The 23,771-nt window shown below is 38.0% G+C and overlaps 1 protein-coding gene across 2 annotated transcripts in view; it reads right to left on the bottom strand.

The window, feature by feature from the left end:
• The window catches only part of GFM1 (G elongation factor mitochondrial 1), a 42,899-nt gene extending 19,128 nt beyond the window's left edge, over positions 1-23,771 (bottom strand). Inside the window, exons 1-13 of one of the 2 annotated variants that reach the window (XM_032631018.1) lie at positions 23,562-23,771; positions 22,093-22,245; positions 21,111-21,243; positions 20,458-20,662; positions 18,383-18,499; positions 14,685-14,835; positions 10,831-10,985; positions 10,175-10,259; positions 7,692-7,829; positions 5,820-5,921; positions 4,102-4,158; positions 1,010-1,147; positions 36-118 (exon numbers count right to left, since the gene is read on the bottom strand). In XM_032631018.1, coding sequence (XP_032486909.1) covers positions 36-118; positions 1,010-1,147; positions 4,102-4,158; positions 5,820-5,921; positions 7,692-7,829; positions 10,175-10,259; positions 10,831-10,985; positions 14,685-14,835; positions 18,383-18,499; positions 20,458-20,662; positions 21,111-21,243; positions 22,093-22,245; positions 23,562-23,660 — 1,616 coding nt within the window. In that variant the 5' untranslated portion in view covers positions 23,661-23,771. Of the gene's footprint in view, positions 1-35; positions 119-1,009; positions 1,148-4,101; positions 4,159-5,819; positions 5,922-7,691; positions 7,830-10,174; positions 10,260-10,830; positions 10,986-14,684; positions 14,836-18,382; positions 18,500-20,457; positions 20,663-21,110; positions 21,244-22,092; positions 22,246-23,043; positions 23,122-23,561 lie in introns of those variants that run through there. The other variant, XM_032631019.1, reaches the window with a different exon arrangement.

Below are 23,771 nucleotides of genomic sequence, written 5' to 3'. Positions count from 1 at the left end.
CTCATAGTTTATGTTTAATCGTTTTGCATACTTACGGGACAGGGGCCGTAATGGTTTCTCTGAAAGCAACTTTTGGCTTTCCTGTGATACAAGGACAGCCATATTCTCTTTCCATCCTCTAAAAAGAGCAGGAGAGATCTTTTTGGTATATTTAAATTAAAAAAATAATAAACTAAAGGAAGAAAAATCCTAAGAATCTCAACTACCTTAGAAGCATTCATTTAAATATGATAAGCAAATGATAAATCTTAAATCACTTAAGTACCTTATGAGGATAAATACATGATATTAAGCAATACAAACTGCTTTTACAGATTTTATATAAATGAATTCTAATTTAGACTGATTAATTTATACTTACCTCCAATTAATCTATCCACTAAAACTTTATCTTTGCTCCATTTTATTACATATTTACTGGAATAGTATATGAATCTGTTGTCATAATTTTCTACTATCTCAATTTCAAAGATACAATCAGAACCAGAATTTTTAATCGTAAGTCCTATATATTTTGTTTTCGTTCACATATACACAAGACCTTTCCTAGGTAAGCAGAGGCCCCATCTATCCACTTGTTTATCTCCATTATAATGATCTTCAAGTAGTGACTTGAGAAGAAAACAGGCAAGAAATGGCCTGAAGAGTGGGTACTGGTGGGCCGACTTTCTCAGCAGGTTTCTCCCTAAGGTTGTCTTCCTAAGGCTGAGACCAGGATACACTCGACCCAAGGGACCATAACCTAGGGATGGATCAATGGTCTTACTGCAAATCCCCTGAGCCTTGATTCTAGAAGTCTGCAGTGTTTTACGAATAAAAAGATTTAGAAACCAAAAGTAATTAATTAGTAACACACACTGGAAGAAGCAGTATACCACATCTAGATACAAAAACCAGAGTGAAGCTTGAAGAACCACTATTAGTTTACAACCATTAGATTGAGAATTATCGACTCTTAACAAAACATAGACATAAATAAAGTGAATTTAACTTCTTTGTTATTCATTACCTGAGCATAGATTTCCAGGTGTAATTCTCCCATTCCAGATACAATTGTCTCTTTGCTCTCAGTGTCAAAGTGGACTTTAAATGTGGGATCTTCTCTTGTAAACCTGCCAATGCCTTTTGAAAATTTTTCCAGATCATTCTTTAAAAAAAGAAAATCATTACACATTTTACTAAGCATGGTAAGCAATGAAATTGTTGAAAAAACTTTAATGAAATCAAATACACGAACAGTTAAAAAATAAAAATGATCTACCATCTGGTTTCTAGGCTATATCCTTTTAATATGAGAGCTTGGATACCACACAGCCAAGACAGCAGGGAATAGCTAACTGAGAGAATTTTCTTTTCACACCAAGATACAGGAGTCCAAGACTTAACTCTATGCCCTTTCCTATTATATTGACAAAAACTGTCCATTTGTGGAAAAGTGCCCATAAAGCGGAAAGCAGAATCTGTGTTACTGTGTTATATTTTAGAAATCCTATACATAATCAAAGGAATCAGCATGGTTACCAAGATACTACTGTAGATTCAAGAGGGCAGTTGAGACCAACACTAGGGAAATGCACATGAGACCTCTCCCTTTCAAAACTATCTGCTTGGATGTGGTCTGATGCACCTTTATTCTCCTTAGATGTAACTTCCTTATGTGGTAAGCAGAATAATGGTCTTCTAAGGACATGCCCTAATCCCCCCAAACCTGTGACTGTTACCTTACATGGCAAAGGGGACCCAGCAGATGTGAGTAAGGTTACAGACTTAGAGATGGGGAGATTATCATGAATAATCTGCACAGGCCCAATTTAATTGCATGGGCCTTTAAAAATGGAAGCTGAGGGACTTCCCTGGTGGCGCAGTGGTTAAGAATCCGCCTGCCAATGCAGGGGACACGGGTTCAATCCCTGGTCTGGGAAGATCCCACGTGCCACAGAGCAACTAAGCCTGTGCACCACAACTACCGAGCTTGCGCTCTAGAGCCCACGAGCCACAACTACTGAGTCCACACGCCGCAACTACTGAAGCCCATGTGCTCTAGCGCCCATGTGCTGCAACTACTGAGCCTGCATGATGCAACTACTGAAGCCTGCATGCCTAGAGCCCGTGCTCCGCCACAAGAGAAGCCACTGCAATGAGAAGCCTGTGCACCGCAATGAAGAGTAGCCCCCGCTCGCCGCACATGCACGGCAACGAAGACCCAATGCAGCCAAAAAAATTTTTTTTTAATAAAATAAAATAAAAATGGAAGCTGAATGAAGAAAGGTAGTGGAGAGATGGGAAGAGAAAAAGAAGAGACAGGAGATATTTGAAACATGAGAGGGGCTCATTTTGCTGTTGCTGGCATTGAAGACAGGAGGAAGGGGGCTATGAGCAGCCTCTAGAAGCTACAAACAGCCCTCAGGTGACAGCAAGGAAATGAGGACCCCAGTCCTACAACGAGGAGCTGAATTCTGCCAACAATCTGAGTAAGCAAGGAACTAAACTGTCCCCTAGAGCCTCCAAGAAAGAAACAACACAGCCTTGCCAATACTTGATTTTAGCCCATTAAGAACTGTGTCCGAATTGTGACCTACACAACTGTAAAATAATACATCTGTGCTGTTTTAAGCCACTAAGTTTTTGCTAATTTCTTACGGCAGCAATAGAAAACTAACACGCCCCAATCACCAATATTAACAGCTATCACATGTGGCTTAAGATGTGTTATGTGTTTTGTATACGTTATCTCAAATTCTAACCACAAGGCTGCACGACAGAATTATCCATGTTTTACAGGTGAGGAAACTAGGTACAGACAAGTTGCTCAAGTCCACAGAGCTAGCTGGGCTTGAATCCTGGGTTAGTCTATCTCCAAAGTCATTTCCCTTTTCCCTGCACTAGCCAGGGACTCTCAACTTACTAGAAGATCACCCCTGCCCCACTACTGAGATTCAGGATTTTATGCAGTGATTTCATTATTTGATGTATATTAATTTTCCAGGAAGCAGACAACCCCAAGACACCAAAAAACCTTTTGAATATTGATGCGTTTGATTTCCCTCCATGATTGTGAACTATCAAGAGTTAAATGTCTTACATGAACTCTGGAGTTAGGAATAAAGAAGAATAATATCTTTAACTTCTAGTCTCCTTCATCTTCTGAAGGGAAAAGCAACCAATCTGGCAAAGTACTTGGAGCAAACTGTGGTAAGATGTAAAGCTCGCCTTTCAACTTTCTGAGATAGAGTGACTGAACGCTTCCTGCCACCTCAACATTCTGTTTTCTATAATGAGAAGGGCCTGGAAAATCTCAGTTCCTCAAAATAGATGAAGTAGTTGCTGTTAATATATCCACAAGACAATAAATCAGAATACGTTCTGTAAATGATAGTACCCAGATGACAAGAAATCATAAAATGTTCACTCAATGCATGAATAAGTTAATGTCAATATATCACGTTAAAATGACTGTTATGAATGTAACTAACTTAAGAACTAAACAATTATGTTTCAAGATCAGGACTAATTCCAATGACAAGCAATGCATATGCAGAACCTATTCAAGCAATTTTGGCTAAAAAGCTAAATGACATCAAATCCAATCATAAAACTTTGTATTTGAAAGTGAGTCCAAACAGCCTTGTTTGAAGGCCTTCCATGTTATAGTCAGACATTTACTTCATAACTACCACAGATGTAGAGATGTATTATAATCCATGAGGCAATTAATCTACGCAATATTTTAATATACTTTACAGTGAGGTTTTTCTGCAACTTAGGACAAATGCCTCAGTTGCCTCTCTTCCATCTCTTATGATCTGAATCTAGGAAGTTACTCACACTTAACACTCCAGAGCCAAAGATATACCTTTACTATAGTAAAGAGTTATAAAGCACAGTCTCATGAATACTTTAATACCATCAACTTCTTCAAATATACTGTGAAGTACTTACTACTAATAGACTGGTAAATTTTAAAAGGTGATCTGAATACCAAAAGAGGAAATAGAGACCATAAGACTGCTGGTTATCACAAGACACCATGTGCATTGTGGAGACAGACAAAAAAGAGCTCAAGTTTTTACTGTGATATACTGAGCGTTATCAAACTCCTACCTTGTTAGAAGGCTTCACTGCTATTGAAATGACAGGATCAGGAACATGAATTGACTCCTAAAATATTTTTCAAAGAACAGAGAAGAATTCAAATACAGTACCGTATGTGTCAGGGATGGATTAATTTTATTGTTCTCCTTTACAACAGAACAAAAGACAAATACTAGTCAACATCTTAGGGTAGACAAATATATCTTGGTCTGTTTTTCCTTAAATAAATGAATATATTAACATATATAGGTGTCCACTTATATGATCTCCTCCCTCCCAAAATAACAAAAATAAAGCATCTATTTACTTACTTAACTGTTTAAGACCCTTAAGTTTGTTGACACTTTCAGTTTAACATAATCGTTACGTATAATGAATTCAAATGCTGAGATGTGGAATACTTATTAGCTAGTGGCTACATCTGCTATAGCTATCTTCTGATAAGTTATTTAATCAAAATATACTGCCATCACTGATAAGCAGAGAAAGGGACTAGACTCTTTATACATATGATATTCATTTAATCAGTCACAACTCTGACAGGCAGATATTATTATCCCCATTTTACAAATAGAAGCATTAAAGGCTTGGCAAGAAGAATAACTAACTTGGCCAAGGGCCAGCAGGTAGCACAGGGCAGAGGTAAGACTGACCAGGGTCTATTTGCCTCAACACCTGAGTACTTCCCACAACCTCCAGTCCCTTCGTATTGGTAATGACAAGTTTAGAAAAAGCCTTATCAATAATACTTGTCAAAAAGTCCCCTTATCTAGATCCCCCAAAAACCTTTACAGAGTTATGATTTTTGCAGTGTCCTAACTTCACATGTAAAACCATAGACATTAGAGAGTATTTTATACAAAAAAGCTAAATTATAAAATTAAGAATTCATCATATGGTACAGGAGCTATTATAGTGCTCACCTGTTAGGTTGGACCAGTTCTTATATAAACAACCCACTGTAAATTCCTTCACTGCAAACCACCTATCCCCTGTGTACTCATATTCGTCCTTTACTGAGTGAATTCAGGAGAGGGAGCACCCTCATGAACACATGGTCAGACTGTGCAAAAGCCTACTGTCCTGTGGGGGCAAAAAGGGGAGGAGTAAAGGGGACTGAAAGGCGGGGACTGAAAGGCGGGAATTGCCCGAGCATGCTCTTCCCTTCAGTCTCCCTCAGTGATGAAAAGGGACCTATGAGTTCCACAAGGCAGGCTGTGTACAGTAAGTGGGACTGTCTAGTTGCATCCTGCCTGCAGGGCAGGGTTCTGTTCTGTCATGCTGCCCCTGGAGTCTAGCCAAAATGTTACAGCCTGCTCTTACAGTTCTCTAGGGGATTGAGGGAAGGGTCCAATCTCCAGCTGCCGAGTTAATAAGGAAGGAGCACTTGGCTGGGACTAGCCTGATGACGGTGACAGCAATTAGAGGTGTGCCCACAATGGGGAGGCAGATCTCAGGGTAGGAGACAGCGCTACACATCCCAGGTTACCTGGTGGAGATTTTCCCTCCATGCTAAACCCTGGAGAATGGTGGAATGATTTTACTACGAAAAACCAGGTAAGTTAGCTAACAGAGCACTTGTTTAGTTGACATTAAAAGAGCCATAACCAACCTACACTTGATGCCCGTGGCACTCAATGAAAACTTCTGTGGTTGTTTTTCTGAAGTACTAAAACATGGACTTTTGAAACGCAAGTGATAAACAGCTTTGAAGTTAAATGACTTACCATAGAAAGGCCACTATTATCTTTGTTTGTGAATGTGTCTCCACTAGCACAGTCAATGCCAAACAATGCACAGATGTCTCCGGCAAACACTTCCTCAATATCCTAAATAAAGAATACAATATGATACTTGCAAGTAATACAAACCAGGACATACCTAAAAAGTAATTGCACAATAAACACATTGTACACAAACAAACGTGGCAGAATCTCACCATGAATTCCACAAAGAAGGAATCAGACAGAATCGATGCAACATCAACAATCAACCACGGCAAGATACACCTTCAACAGGGCCTTTATTTAAACCACACCTCAACTGACAAGATTTTACTTTAAATGGAAACTCCGAGCTATGGCATCTTTACTTGGAGGATCTGCAGTACTGACAGAACACAGAACTTCATGGTTCTAAAGTTATTTCTATAGAATTAAAAAGCATGTAGTATAGAATGGATAAACAACAAGGTCTTACTGTATAGCACAGGGAACTATATTCAATATCCTGTGATAAACCATAATGGAAAAGAATATGAAAAAGAATGTATATATATGTATAACTGAGTCACTTTGCTGTACAGCAGTAATTAACACAATATTGTAATTCAACTATACTTCAATTAAGAAATAAATTTTAAAAAGATAAATTCAAAAAAATAAAAAAAAAACAATTCTATCAGAAAGAAAAACAAACAAAAAACATGTAGTACTATATGTGCTGCCACAGTCCAACAATGAGATGTGTATGACAAAGGCATACAAGGAAAACCTGCAAAGGAAGTTTTGGAAAACAAAGGCAGGAGAATGGAGTCTACTGTACTTAAAATAATCTTAATTTCTCACAGATGCAGGCAGTTAAAAAAACACAGGAAATCTAAGAATAAAGCACTGGTGCCTCTAAACTTCCTAGTCTTTTTTTATATTGACAGTTCATTAATAACAGCTGTGGCTGTGAATGAGCAAGTGTGTGTGTCTTGCTTTACTGGTTACACAGCTGTACAGATCGATCTCCTAGCTTCTGGCCCATGAAAGAGCTGTAACAATCACTAATCCCTCTAGCCTGCCCCCTGCTGCCTATCTCAAAAAAGAGCAATGATGTCTAATTTTGAAAGACTGCCTATTCATTTTCCAGGAGATAAAAAAGTTATGGCCACTGAAAATTTCTGAATGTCGTAACATTTTGCTTAGACTAATAAATTTCTCTAGGAATATAGAGCTGAATTGAGAAAGGGTGCAAGAAGGAGACAACCTCACACACTTGGTATTCCTGCCAAACCTTAACCCTATGGACCACAGAAGGCTAGGACAGATTCAGAGCCAATTCAAGAATTCAAGCCATAAGCCAAAGTTTATCTCCCAGACTAGACCCTCAGAGGTTTTAAATGCTCAGATGAATTCTGGCATCAATATGGCCCTTCTGGGGGTTGGTTCTACTTCCATATTTCAGGAAGTAAATCTACTGAACAATGTGGGAAGTTATGTATGAATTTATTACTCTCATTTACCTTTGAGAACCACAGTTCCACTGTCCTAAAAACCTATTATACTCTTCGTAAGGATAGCTCTTGAGGAAAGTGTTGAATCTTGTGCTCCGAATCTTAGGGAACTAATGTCCCTTTTCCTTAACCTTGGCCACTGAGGAAATACAGCTAACTCACAAATGGTGGTTTAAAATGTGTTCCTGACATTTGCTAATTTAGCCTACACCAAAGTGCCACATGAGAATTGTAGCCCACCTAACTAAAAAGGAAGAAGCTAGGAAAACACATTCAACTAGAAGTGATTTTCTTGTGGGGCTCAGGATACCAAGAAGGTAGATATATTTCACTTGCATTAGAGAAATTCCTGACCTCACAACAATGCCCAGGTACTCGCCTCCATCATGTCGGCATGCATGTGAACCAGCCGTTGCACCCGTACTTTCTTTCTCGTCCTCGTATTATAGATGGTATCACCCTTCTTCAACTGTCCTTGATAATTTCGAACATAAGTTAACTGTCCAAATCGACCTGCCTAGAAGTCAAGATTGGATAAGGTCAGAAAGAATAAAAAAGAAACACAGGAATCAAAATTAAGAGGGAAACTTCACAACTACCTTCAAATATTTGCTATCAGTTTTAGTAGTACAACTTATATACATGCTTCAGTTTGTTGTCATAAACTACTTTAATACTAGTTTTGAATATAGATAAGTTAAATGGTTGTTCTTTGATATCAAAATCCAAGATACTACTTTTGCTTCCTCTAAGTTATTAGAAAAAGTTTTAAAATTTATATAATAAGGAAGTTATTCCATAAGTTCAGTTTAATACAAGAAGACATAAAAATAAGGTATAATTATTAGAAAGACAACAATGTTGGAGAAACTAACATTGTTAGTTAGACTACATGTTAGAGAAACTTTGAGAGTCACCTGAAAAGCTACACAAATAAGAGTTCTGTAAAGTGACTGAATATAAAATGAATAATCAAGGATCATTTCCTCCTGAATAGTAACACTAACTTATTAGGTAAGTATTTAAAAGTTGCCAATTCTTCCCATGTTAATTTACAGGTTTAACACAATAGCAATAAACATCAGAAGAGGAATTTTTAAACATTTTATTAGTGACTTTAATATTAGAAGAATGGATAAAAATAGAAAATAACTCTGAGTGATATAAGAATATATTAAATACTCCAAAACATAAATAGTATAAAACTAGCACAAATTAAACTGAACAGCCCATAGGGTATAGTATAAATAGCTAAAATGTTTAATTCATTTGTCAATAGAAGATAAATGACACATGACAATCAATTAAAAAATATAACATTGTTCAAAAACCAGTTTTGAACATTGTTCAAAAACTGGTAACTAGACAATTGTTCTTCTATTTGAAGGCAGAGGAAATACATTTAGATCCTACCTCACAGCATTCAGCAAACCAAATTCCAACTGGGTTAACAATGAACAAAACAAGAAACCCCACCACAAAAAAGTAGAAAGAAAAGTAAATATTTACAAAATATAATCAAAGAGGAAGATTTATAAGGTTAAAAATGACAAAATGACTAAAGACAAAGACTGATATATTTGTCTATGTAAATTTTAAACTGCGAATTGTTTTTTAAAAAACTTTATTAGAGAAAGGCTCATACAAATAAGTAAAACACTTTGACTCTAATTTTAAAAAAGGAAAGACAAAAGAAATAAAGAGGCAATTACAAAAGAGGAAATACAATTCCATAATGAATATATGGAAAAATGTTCTCTATTATTAGGGATTAAGGCAAGATGTAGTATTAAAATACTATTTTCATTTATGAAATCAGTAATGATTTTTAATGAACAATACTCAATGCTGATAAAGATTCATTGAAATAATCTAACATATACATTAATTCTGAGAGTATGAAAGCAATCTGGCAATATATATCATTAAATATTAAAATATTTCATACCTGTTACTCAATAATTACAATTCTGAGGATCCTAAGAAAAATATTCCTAAATATATATTTTTAAAAGCTTTATGCATAAAAATTGTTACTGCAATGTTATTTCTACTTTTTAATTTAAAATTACTTTTTCTGGTTTTAGAAGTAATAAAAAGCATATTGTAAAAATTTAAAAATAAAAACTACGAAAAAGCCCCCCCCAATATAATTCCATCCCAGAAATAACCACTCTTTAACACTTTCAACTTATCCAACTTTTTTCCCACTTAAAATATTATACACAGAAGTAATAACACAACAAAAAGCACACCCAGTCCCCAAATGCTGGTTTCTAATACCATTCACAATTAAAAGAAATCAGGGCTCTTAGAGAAATGGCTGATTCTAGGGCTGGGGCAGGGAATATACAACATAAGCCTGGAGAATCCTGTAGTGCCAGAAAGTAAGGAAGTATTCAAAAAAGCAAAATACGGTGGAATGTCTAAGGGGCACAGAAGCCAAGTGAAACAGCTCCAATGGCCAAAACTGGTCAATCTGGCAACAAAATAAGTAACATACCACTGGATTATAACTCAAAGTACAAAATAAATATCCATGAGTCCATACTGATAAAAATAAATGATTGAATAAATAAATATATGGGGAGAAAACACAATTCTCCTATACAGAAGAATCTCAAGTAACTTACATAGATACTGCTCCCTCAAGGAGGAAGAAAATAATTCCCAGCCCTTAAGTGTGGGCTGTGCCCAGGAACCTTCTTCTAAAGAGTCAATATGGAACGGGGTAGAGGGGAAAGTAACGTTACAGTGGAAAAACCTGTAACCAAATATTTCCTAAGTCATTTTATAATAGGAATAAAAGCCTAACAGAAAATTTCTATATATAGCAGTTAAATACATTAGAAAGCAACTTACCTCCAGTTTAAAAGCCAGGCCTACAAATGGATGGGAACTGTCTCTTCTGGGGTTCATTAAGATTTTGGTTTTCTCTTGTGAGTCACTTAAAATAAAAGAAATACACATTTATGAGATGCAATATTTGATATTTCTTTTGTATCAATTTGTTTCATCAGAATATTATCTGAGAAGAAACACATGTGCAGTAAACATTTCTGGGCTGATTCATAAGTGAAATTTCACTGAAACGGATCAATAAGAATAACTTTTCTGGCCTTAATTACTGCATTGTGACAGGACCAGAGCAGAATAAAAAACACAAAAATAGTCTGGCAGAAAAAGAAAAATTATCAATGAGAACTTCAAATTTTTTGTTTCTTAAAGCATTAAAAAAAATACAATTGGTTCCCAATGAGTAAATTTTCTAATGATGTAAACTTTGATAATGAAATAAATCATATTTCTAACTTACAAATAGAATATGATATGGGAAGGTATAATAAATATTTTTCTCTATGCCAAAATTGTTACCCAAATAGAAATGGAGATTGATTTTTGTAAATTATGGGGAAAACCCCACAATCGCAACTACAAGAACCATTCTTAAACACTTTCCCAGTGCACAAATGTTAAAGTCTTTGTGCATAAATTAAAAATCAATTTCCAAGACTTACTCCTGATTGAGAATAGCATAATTTTGGACTTCAGATGGATTTGGGAGGTATTCTAAAACAGCATCTAAAAGAGGCTGAACTCCTTTGTTCTTCAAGGCACTTCCCAAAAAGACAGGAGTAAATGACCTATTTAGAGTGGCTCTTCGAATTGCGAGCTACAAACGAAAAAAATTAATGATTAGTTTATCTTAAAGTTACATTTTGTGTTTCAGATCAATTACAAAGCGACAAATGAATGAAATGAATTGATACTCTTTGGAGTACTGGCTCTGGTGAAGACTGGAATCAGGTTCTCTATAACTTAAGATCAAAATACAAAAAAAGAAAAAAAAAGAAAAAAGGCTATTTAACTTTCAACACTGCAATTGCTTTCAACACTCCTGGAATGTCACTACCTTTCAATTTGGCAAGAAAAAGATATATATATACACACATAGAAAATAAACACACAGAACAGTGTAAACAGTATGTGAACAATTGTGTAAAATAGAGGGAACAGCAATACACACACACACACACACACACACACACACACACACACACACACACACACACACAAGTCTCTGGAAAGATACACCAGAAACTATTAACCGGCAACCTGTTTTAGGGACAGGGCAGAGAACTGGGCAGATGGGAGCCAGGTGGGAGACTTTTCCTGTGTACCTTTGTATAGTTGTTAAATGTTTAAATGATACGAAAGTTTAAACGATATGAAAGTATCACCTATTAAAAAAACATTTAGGGCTTCCCTGGTGGCGCCATGGTTGAGAGTCCACCTGCCAATGCAGGGGACATGGTTTCGTGCCCCGGTCCGGGAAGATCCCACATGCCGCGGAGCGGCAGGGCCCGTGAGCCATGGCCGCTGAGCCTGTGTGTCCGGAGCCTGTGCTCCGCAACGGGAGAGGCCGCGGCGGTGAGAGGCCCGCGTACCGCAAGAAAAAAAAAGAACAAAAAACATTTAACTGATTTGTTTTCTTTTTTTAAAGGACATACATATAGGAAGCCAAACAGTACAAACTGCTCATAAATTAAGGGCAGTGATAGTAACAAGGCTCTAAAATAACGACCTCCTGGTCGTGTCCCAACCCCTCGTGCAAGCACCGTCCATGTGTCCCAGCCTCAATCCTTACGGGCTACTGGCCTCAGAGGGAGCAGTGGACTTTAGCTCTAGCAGCTGGAAGAGGCCAACAGCAGTGCTGTGCTGTGGCCACAACCCACCACCGCAGAAATATGCAGCTGCATACAATTATTTCTCAGTCCTCAGGAAAAACAGACAACTAGTTATCCTAAAAAGCTTAAAGCAAAACATTTATAACCACAATTTCTAAACATCACAATGAAAAGTAGGATAACAGCTGAGCACAATAAAAGGAGTATAAAAAGGAGAAAATAGGCATGGTAAGAAAGCAATTACTATTTGGAGCTATCTTAAAACACTTGCCTTTGCTGTTGCTAGGGACCAGAAATGGCTTGGTCACTAATCACTTAGGCTACCCTAGGCCACAAGGTCATGTCTTTGACTTTCCAACCCTCCCTATATGCAGCAGTAGGAACATATGAATCTTACCACGCTTAACTTTATATCCATTGAATAGAGAAACACATGAGGGTGGTTGATAAATAGAAACAAGGAGAAATTAAAGCTAACCCTATACCAGCCTAACAAAAGCTTTATTTTCCGGAAAATTTCCCTTACTTTTATAAGAATCACATTCATACTTGAAAACCGTTGCCTTTCCACTGTCCCTAATAACAATATATCCAACAACATAGAAACTAAAGTACATCCATGTATCCTGGCAGAAAACAGTAAACATAGCAGGGCTGAAACTGTCCCCCTTATAAAGGCCTGCTTGCAAGGCTGGGCCCCCGGCTGAGGCCTGGGGATCTGGATTTCTGGGAGTTTCCCAGCATTCCCAGAACTGGTAAGACTGGTTCACTGTGCCTATACTGTTGTACAAACACTGTGATGTGTGCTAAACACCTACTTTCCTTCTGGGAGTCTGGAATTTGGTACATGCTAGGCAACGGGTGTCTATGTGACCAGCCCCCAGTAAAACCTTGGCACTGAGTTTCTAATGAGTTTCCCTGGTAGACGTCATTTCACAGGTGCACTCACAACTTTCCGCTGGAGGAAACAGGCAAGCACTGCAAGACTGCACTGGATGCCTGGGAGCTTACGCCTGGTTTCTTCTGGACTTCACCTCATGTGCCTTTGCCCTTTGCTGATTTTGCTTTGTATCCTTTCACTGTAATAAATCATAGCCATGAGTGTGATTATGTGCTGAGTCCTTACTCCTAGTGAATCACAGAATCTGACATATTCCCTTTCATAGATCGAAACCTAACTCTCTACTGTGGTTCCTGGGTTACGGTGCTTGACTTTAATTAAGGCCCAGACCTATACTTTCCTACGTGGTGCTCCTTACTCATCAGAGAGCTGAGGTGATAAGGCCTTTGTGAATGGTAAAGAACTCAAGCTATAAGATATATTAGTAATCATCTCAGCTTCAATAGGGTTCTTTCCTTGTGCATTTGATCTATAAACTCCCTGACTGCAATGTCTTACACACAATAATTACTTGTCTGATATCTGCTAAGGGCACCAAGTGGTTTGGCAAAATAACTATCAGTCTTTTTATGATTTTTATTTTTATGATAAAATATACATAACAAAATTGACTATCTTTACAATTTTTAAGTGTACAGTTCAGTGGCATCAAGTACATTCACATTGCTGTTACCACTATCCACCTCCAGAACTTTTCACCGTCCCAAACTGGAACTCTGTACCCACTAAACTTCCCATTCTTCACCGCCACCCCCAGCCCCTGGTAACCACTATTCTACTTTCTGTCTCTAGGAATTTGACTATTCTGGGTACCTCACAGAAGTGGAATCATACAGTATTTGTCCTTTTACGTCTGGCTTATTTCACTTAACGTCATGTCCTCAAGACTCACCCATACTGTAGCATGTATAAGAATCTGATTCCTTTTTAAAGCCAAAACATACCCTCCATTGTATGAATATACCAATTTTGTTTATTCATCCATTGATGGACATTGGGTGGTTTCCAACTTTTGGCTATTGTGAATCACGCTGCTATCAACATTGGTGTACAAATATCTGGGTCCCTGCTTTCAATTCTTTTGGGTACACAGAAGTGGAATCGCTGGATCATATGGCAGTTCTAGGTTTAATTTTTGAGAAATCACCATACTGCTTTCCACAGTACATGCATCATTTTACATTCCCCAGCAATGCACAAGGGTTCCAATTTCTCCATATCCTCACCAACACTTATTTTGTTTTTTAAATAATAGTCATCCTAATAAGTAAAGTGGTATCTCATTGCGGTTTTGATTTGCTTTCCCTAATGATTAGTGATGCTGAGCATCTTTTCATGTGCTTATTGGCCATTTGTTATCTTCTATGGAGAACAGTCTATTTACAAACTGAATACCAGTTTTAGGCAGGGATCTTCTCTTTATTTTTTAAGAGCTGAACAATCAAGTAAAAAAATCTATACAGCCTTCCAAATAGTACAACAGGGTACATTTCTAATTTATCTTCTTTCTTCTTAATAAGACTATGTCCAAGAGGTTGGCAGTGTAAGTATCTTTTTTCCTAGAACTATGACTCCTTTCCCATTTTACATAACTCACTACTTAAAAAAAGAGAATAATTTGCCATGTCAAGTATTTTTTTAAGAAACCAATTATGTTAACAACTTTGCTCCGATTTCATTAATAAAACCCCTGCATAAAAGCACCATGTCCCTTCCCTGCAAAAACAAAAAAACCAAAAGCCCTTTTTCTTATTAATATAAGATTAATTTTGAGAGCACTTGCCTTTAAATCGGAAATTGAGGGAATTTTTTCTTCCAGAAACATCTCACCAAGTTGCTCATCTGAATTAGCAACACATTCAATCAGCTCCTGCCGGTGGTCAGCTGCCGCCGCCCTGAATTCTGCTGGAATTTCCCCATATCGAACAACCTGACTAAAAGTAGAAATGTTTTATTTTGGTACTTTAAGAATATTCAGTTAAATTGTAAATCAACTATACTCCAATAAAGATTAATTTAAAAAAAGAATATTCAATTAAACATATAAGCACCAATGAAAAAGATAAACTAATGGCCAAAATATTTTTTTAGATAAGAGCTCTGATATATTTGCGTTAAAATCACAAATAAGAAAACTATGAATCTTTAAAATTCAGAATAGTGGGCAAAATACTTTAAACAAGCAAAGCAAGCTGCTCAAGGTTGTACTACTAGTAAACAGATGAGCCATGATTCAAAGCTAAACTGACTCCAAAACCCATGAGTACAGGTGACCTTTGAACAACACAGGTTTGAACTGCACAGGTCTACTTATACACGGATTTTTTTCAATAAACATGAAAAAATATATGTGTATAACATTGTATACAAAACTTGTATTGAAGTGGACAGCCTATCATTATATAGGAATAAGATAAGTGACATTTAATATGAAATTAATGCGTTAGTTTTCTTACTGTTTTATAACTTTGCTTTCAAAGAATTATATCACCATACAGTGTGCCTTTCTCACATAATTAAGGGAACTGTGTATCATCACAAGTAATTTTTTTTAAAGTCACAATGCTTCCAATACTGTATTATGAATATGATTATATGATATGCCGTAAAAATTCTACGACGACTCATTCATTAGCATACAGACAGGCTACTGCATTACATCCATTACACCAGGCTACCATAAAGCAGCAGTGCTGCTTCTTCCTTATCAATGTAGGAATTGTTATACCTGTATATAAATATGAATTTCTTTTCATATTTTATCTTTTCATTTTTGATATCTAGTGTTAGTAATACATATAACATCTACAGTGCTTTGACTCATATAAGCTTTTACTGATATAGGTATTACTTTCCATATTGATACATACAGTACAATACTATAAATGTATTTTCTCTTCCTTATGATTTTCTTTAACGTTTTCTTTTCTCTAGCTTACTTTATTGTAAGAATACAACATGTAACATACAAAATATGTGTCAATCAACTGTGTTATACGTAAGGCTTCCAGTCAACAGTAGGCTATTAGTAGTTAAGTTTTGGGGGAGTCAAAAGTTATACTTGGATTTTCAACTGCATGGGGGGATCAGCACCTCTAACCCCCACATTGTTCAATGGTCAACTGTACTTGAAAATTCTATTAACCAAATTAATCAGTATATCACAGTCGGGACTTCCCTGGTGGCGCCGTGGTTAAGAATCTGCCTGCCAATACAGGGGACACGGGTTCGAGCCCTGGTCTGGGAATATCCCACATGCCGCAGGGCAACTAAGCCCATGAGCCACAACTACTGAGCCTGTGCTCTAGAGTCCACAAGCCACAACTACCGAAGCCTGTACGCCTAGAGCCCATGCTCCACAAGAGAAGCCACCACAATGAGAAGCCTGCGCACCGCAAGGAAGAGTAGCCCCCACTCGCCACAACTAGAGAAAGCCCGCGTGCAGCAACAAAGACCCAATGTAGCCAAAAATAAATTTATTAAAAACTCCATGTATCAGTAGTTTTCATAATCTTTAAAAAAAAAAAAGAATATCACAGTCTCTGACAAGCAGGATTAGAGACTTGACTATTCCCTTTCATTAATAGCAATTTTTAACACAGAACACTCCATTCTGTAGTTTAAAAAAAAAAAGGTTACTAATTATGACAGACTCTTCAACCTTGACCTCAGTTCTCCATCCCTCTAGGGGCCAGACAGGTAAGAGTCACAAATAAAATACAAAACAGAGAAATGGATATACTTGATATTTAGAAACATCAGTCTTAACATTTTAAAAGGATTTCTTTAAAAATGGAATCTAACGTCGAAAAATAACAAGCTTTTCAGAAAACACATTCCTGGGGGAAAAAAAAAAGGGAAAAGAAGCCAATTGCAAATAATTGCAAGTAGTCAGAAAATAATTCTTATTGTCCTAAAGAATGCTCTTCAGAACTTAATTTCTTCCATTCTGGCAAGCTCCCTGCTTCTTAGTCTTTCACGTCAGAATCTTCCTTTCAAAATGTACATACCCAGTGGTCTAGGGCTGGGAAAGGGGGCAGGTATGTTAAGAAGTTCCACCTGGGCTTCCCTGGTGGCGCAGTGGATGCCAGGGGACACGGGTTCATGACCCGGTCTGGGAAGATCCCACATGCTGCGGAGCGGCTAGGCCCTTGAGCCATGGCCGCTGAGCTGGCGCGTCCAGAGCCTGTGCTCCACAACAGGAGAGGCCACAACAGTGAGAGGCCCGTGGTTCTGATGTACAACAATTTAAAAGCCTCTGCTTCAGTAGACAGAAACCTGTGCCCTGGTAATTCTGAGGAAGCAGATTTATTCATTTACTTAAAAATCTTTTCTGAGTCTCTATTTTGTACCAGACAGTTCTAGGGCTGGGTACACAGCAGCGAATAAACCTGATAAAAATCCTTGTCCCTTACATTCTAAGGAGTGAGAGATAAACTTTGTTGTCATTACTTAGTTGTCAAACAAAAAGTAAGAGTGAGAAATGCCTTGTCCACTGAATAGGCTTGATCTTTTTCCCTACCTACAAGACGGTCGATAAGGATAAATTCTATATAGTTAACTGATCACAATGCCTTTCACCCACCTGCCAGACCAGCAATCTCAGTTCCACAGCAGAAAAAGGAAACCCCTAATAAAGGACCTTCGGAGAGAACTGCCAGGCTACTGGGTCCACGCTTCAGAACAAAGGTTCATTTATGACTCCCCAAATTGTCTAGAATAGTGCCATTCAAACTGTGGTCTGCAGACCTGAAACATCAGCACCACTTGGGAGCTTTCCAGAAATGCAAACTCCAGGCCCACCCTACAGCTACTGAATTAGAATCCAGAGATTTATGTTTTAATAAGCTCTCTAGGTGACTTTTCTGAATGCCATGGTTTGATAACCACTGCGCAGTTACAATGCTTTGTATGCAAAGGTCTCTTCAAAAGTTGGTTGACAGACCAAAACCATTTCAAAAGTTACCAATTTGCTTTTTGTATTGCCTAAACCACATGTATACAAGTTTTAACTTCTTTTATATATTAATCTTTTTATTTTTGTAATCCCATGAAGTAGGTAGAGGAAATATTTATGATTCCTATTTTCTTCCCAGTTTTTATAATAATACCCAGAACATAGTAGCTGTTCCAGAAAAGTCTACAGAAAGAAAGAATACATGGATGAATGCATGAACAAGTAGAAGAAGAGATATTACATCACTAGCCCAAGCTGAAGGCCTCCTTTCACCAAACCGTGTATATCATAATGCGATATAAATATATCATCCAAAGAGTAACATACTCTCCCTTGGAATGAATACTAAGCAAAATGGGAAGTAACTAGGATTAAAAGCATTAAAACAAAATCATCTTAGAGGATATTCTTCCAGCCACATTTCAAAAAGAGAAGTTTATATTTAAAGCACTCATCCTTTTCCTTCTCTTTGATACTTTTTAAAATATAAGATTTTAATAGAATAGTATATTTTTAACACTTACCCAAAGTCTCCATCAAAATAGATGGCTCGTTCCTCAATAAGATCTATAATACCTTTAAAATCACCCTCCAAACCAATGGGTAATTGCACAAATGCTGCATTATGACTTAGTTTAGACCTGAAAAATAAAAATACATGTTTACCCCTTTTTTTCTCCCCAAATCCCTTTGAAATGACAAAATAAATATAAAAAGAAATCAATGGCAGATCTGTGGAAGTGATCAGCAGGTCAGAGCGGAGGATACAAAAGCATTTGGGAACAGACTGACAGCCAAACTCACTGTGCTCAGGAAGCCTCAACCCTATTCGGGCAACAAAAAGAACTGTAAGATACGTATTTTCCCATCAGATCCCCAGAATACCCTGGATCAGAAACAGAAGAGGGGAAAACAGGTCATTGAGTGGTTGGCCAAGAAATTAAAGGATAGTGGGATAATTGTACCCACATCTCATTCTTGGATCAGCTGACTCTAGTGAAGCTGAGTATAGCTATCTGAAAAGGAAGTTCCTTAGGGGGAAAACCCTTAGAGTGGGTATTAAAGTCAGACACTCATCATCGGCCTGTACCCTCAATCAGGCACAACCACCGAAGAGAAATCAGACTCACTGGCAGGGATTTACACTCAAGTAGAAATATGCTCTAGCTAACTGTGCTCTAGATTCTAGGTACCCATCTATAACTATGGATAGATAACTAAGAACCACCAAATATCTGAAGGAAATCAATAGCTTCCAAGACAGGTGGGAGCTCAAGAAATGGTACTAACCTCCAAGGACAAAGTTACTAGAAGAAAATAAAATGTAAAGATCTAAAAAGGAATTACCTCTATTAATAAAGATGTCACAATAAAAGGAAAGTTTATAGAAATTAACTACATAACTGCTGGGATTAAAAAGAACAAAAAACAGGCTAAATGACAGAAGGGATGCAGAAGAATACCAGATTAGTGAGTTGGAAGACTGACCTCAAAAATTCTCTCCTAACCCAGTGAAAAATTAGAAGGAGACAAAGTGTGAGAAAGTATGGTAGAAGAGTTAAGACACAGAGGCCAGATTTAGAAGTTTCAAGATCTGTTTAATGGGAGAATGAGGTAACGGGTAAAAGGGAGTGGTGCAAAGAAAGAACCAAAGTAGTCAAATAAATGCTGAAACAGAATCTGCCTGGAATTCAGGAAAAAACTTGGTGCAAAGAGACCATCTATTGCCAACCACAAGTAAAATATAATTAGAAAAAAAAAGTGAAAACGTTTCGTTATCCCAAGTAAGTATTACAAATGCCCAATAAAGAAAAAATTCACTCTCATGTTCTCAAAAACATCACTTCCATCAGAGAGCACACAGCAATACTGTCAGTTAAAGTTCCTCAACACGGTATCTTTTGTCATCAGACACATCACTCTTAGTCTCTCCACTACCATAAACCTTACTGCCTACATCCATCAGCTCTGCCATGTGCAACTTGGGTAGGAACTCTACCGCTACATTTACAGATCTACAAAAGGTGAAAAGTGAAACTCCGACTCTTTTCAAAGGCTGTGTGAAACACGCAGTATTGTGCAAAATGTAAAATCATATCAATACCACTGGGTTATGTCTGATTCAGACAGGAAGTACTGCTGTTGTCTTAACAAATATGTTAACAAATAAAAGCAAGAGAATATAGCGTACTAATTTAAGTCATTAAAATTCCTCAAATGAAGGTTGAAATTGAAGATAATCCTCTAGCTTTGTCTAAATAAATGCACAGTAATTTTAGAATCTAACCTAGATTATAACTTCTCTAATTAGAGCAAAACACTACAAATTGCCAGATGGTTTTCTGAATTCACCTTCAATCTCCCTAAAATTTAAGTCATATTTCTTCCATTTTACAGAGAAAGTAGTTGATGAAATCACATCACAAACCAAACTACGGACCTTAGTGTTCCATTTACTATAAGTCATACACATAGATGAATTTTAAAAAGGAAAAAAAATTTAAGGGGATAAAGCTTAATGACACTGAATTAACTGTCCTTCTGGATGTGAGGTTTGTTATCCGGATCATCACCCCCGCTCTGTTCTAAGGTTCAGTACCTCATTTGCTGCAGGGCCCTGGCTGGGTTGGAGCCCATTCGGTCGAGTTTGTTAATGAAAGTTAGAAATGGAACACTGTAGCGCTTCATCTGACGATTAACAGTCATGGTCTGGCACTGCACCCCTCCAACGGCGCACAGAACAAGGATAGCACCATCCAGCACCCTCAGGGCTCTTTCAACTTCTATTGTGAAGTCCACATGCCCTAAATGAGACAGAGAACTGTGTCGGGGTCTTAAAAAGCAGTATGAATTTTTACAACATGTACAAGTAAAAGTTCTTCTATCTCTGATCATTACGTATGTCTTCTAAATAAAATATGAACTCCTTAAACCACCAATACTGTTCACTTACCATAAGGTTCAGGGGCTCAACAAAATCACTTCAAAAGATACTAGGGCATGGGCATCTTTGGAATCAGCTGCAACATGTAAAAGGCAAGAACATTCCTATTCACAATTTCTTTGCACTATTTTTCAAAGAAACCACTTAAAGATAAAGTATTCTAGGTCCCAAGTCAGATTTCTCTAATAGGGAATTCACAGTCACACTTTTGAGTATTATTTTATACTCAAAAATGAGCAAGATCATGGTAAAGAACTAAATATGCCACTGCCAAAACAAGCTGCAATAAAACCAAGAACTTAGCTCACCAGGAGTATCTATAATGTTGATATTGACACCTTTCCACATGGTATAGGTGGCCGCTGACTGAATAGTGATTCCTCTTTGTCTTTCTAGTTCCATGGAATCCATGACAGCACCAACTCCATCTTTACCTTTTACCTAAACACAAGCACAGCAATTCAGATTTCTCTGTCCTGCATTCCAAGAAATCTTCACAGATGGAACCAGAACACAGATAGTTAACTGATGCAATTTTCAGAGAAACCTAATTGTCAAACCATATCATCTCATGGAGTAGAAAATTGATTACAGGTTTTGCCCTCTATTAACCCTAACCCTTTTTTCATTGCCATTTTTAGCAGCTGCTACCACTGAGCATTACCTGGTCTTAGAGCCATCCTTGCTCCCTCTGCACTGTTCCTGCCCACCAGCCCTATGTTAGTCTGTGAGCAGATATGCAGAGAGAGATTTTTCCCTGCTGTGTTTCTTGTGGACTTTGAGGTCTGGGTGGGAAGAATTCAGCTTTTAAAGTCTGTGATTTAATGAGATGATCTTCATCTGAAGTAACATTTTTAAGTGGAGAGTTGAATTACTCAATAATATGTAATGTCTTCAGGAGAGTTTCAAGATTTTCTAAAATAATTCTTTCCTGACATATGTATTTTTTAACTATTAAACGCATTTTAAACCCTTTTTCCACTTAACATTATAAACATCTCTCTATAACATTAAAAGTATGTAAACATTATTTTAATGGCTGCTTAAGGGTACATCATACTGACTTAACATTCTTAAAAAACAGCCTACTCAGTATACCCACAGTGATGGTCTCTAGAAAGATTCCTCAGAGCAACATTTCAAGCCAACCTGATCTATCCATTTTGTGACTCTGATTAAAGATCCACTGTTACCATTCTTTTAATCTTTCAGGTTTGTAAAGTTTCTTAAATCCTTATAAAACAATTAAAACCAAGGTCAAACTAATGGCATCAACCATGAACCACATACCTCATGCATTTTTGCAATTCTGCCAGTGTAGTAAAGCACTCGTTCTGTTAATGTAGTTTTCCCAGAATCAATGTGAGCTGAGATTCCAATATTTCGTATCTTTTCATTAGGTATCACCCCTGATGAATACCATCGGCAAATCTTCCAATTAGCCTGAAAAAATAAGAGAGCTCAATTCAATGCACTTTTCATGAGAAAACAGTGGATAATTAGAAAGGGTTTAGTGGACATCTTTCCTCTAAGAAATCTCAATGGACACAAAACATCGTATGTGATTGTCTGAAAAGGCAAAAGAAGGAATGTCTCAACCTGAAACTCCTGTAACCAAAGAAGAGGCTGCAAGAGAGAAGAGAAAAGACATACTCTTAAAAATAAATAAGTCAGAAAAGATATATTCAAATTAATTAATTAAATAAATAAAAGGGAACAGATACTTTTACCGGATGGCAGAAGTTTGAAAATATACACTGGGGCTGATAAAATCAGAAAAACTGCTCCCAACAACTACTTTAAAAGGAAATATAGTTTTTACTCTAAATTTTACTTTGATTTTTTCCCCCTTCCTCCTTACTGTAGTTCACAGCTAGCAAGGACGTTTGAGGACTTATATGCTCTATGCAGTGGTGCTAATAGCTTCAAGGCAGCCCACAAAAGGTCTCCAATTCTTTTCCATCCCCAAACAATTAGTAACATTAAAACAACAACAACAACTTTATTTTACTCTGGTGGTGATGGGGAATCCTGCATTTATGGAAACAAGACACCATATAAATCTCTCTATATAGGACTGCCCATCCAAAATGCACTGCAGCCACTTCTGGGAAAAGGGAAGAACTTGGAAAACCTGGGTAAAATGGAATCTGGGTGATCGGCACTTGGTTGATTAAATCCCACGGATATCAGCGAGCAAAGCAAAGGAGGTTTGCATGACAGGAAAGGCTCAACTCCTACCTAATCCTAGTCCACTCTGCGCTCCCCGCGCCCCGCACAAAAGGCAGACACAGAACCAAAGAAAGGTACTGGGAGGGTCGGGCTCCAAATCAAACAACCCAGGGTCAGCTGAAAGAGGGATCAGTCAGGCCAACGACACTCTGTAATGAAAAGAGCACGGCATAACGAGTCAGAAGCCCTGGATTCGAGCCCTAGACACACTAATTTTTCTCGAGTGAAGGTTGTCTCGACCTTCACTCCAGTCACCTCTCCTCTCTAAGTTATACCAAAAAGAAGAGGCTTAACCGTAAATCGGAGGCCGCCGAACCTCCCAGCGCACCGAGACGCTGCTCATTAATAACCAGCAGCTGTGCAGATACCGAGGGGCTTTTCAGCGCTGAGGTCGACAGCTCACATTCGGAGCTGTCAGTAAGGAGGTGCCAGGGAGGGTAGGAGTGTCACTTCCTCCCTGGCTCCGGACACACCGCAAGGTCCCGGGAGAGTCCGTGGTGCGGTGTCGCCCCGCCGGACTCCACTACCTGCTTCCATTGCCAGCACAGGGCGGCGGGGACCCGCGGGAGCGGCCGGCTCTCCACAGCCGCGGCGGCGGCGGCGGCGGCGGTTCCCAGCAGCCTCATGGCTAGCGCAGAACAGACGCGAAGTTCCCGCAGCTCCGACTCTGCCCGGCAACCAGCACCACCACCACAGGCGTTCAGAGGCACGCCGGCAGCCCGTGCCGGAAGAGAACT

This window comes from Phocoena sinus, chromosome 4, assembly GCF_008692025.1.
Source record: "Phocoena sinus isolate mPhoSin1 chromosome 4, mPhoSin1.pri, whole genome shotgun sequence".
Classification (NCBI taxonomy): domain Eukaryota; kingdom Metazoa; phylum Chordata; class Mammalia; order Artiodactyla; family Phocoenidae; genus Phocoena; species Phocoena sinus.
This window is presented reverse-complemented; position numbering and strand designations above follow the sequence as displayed.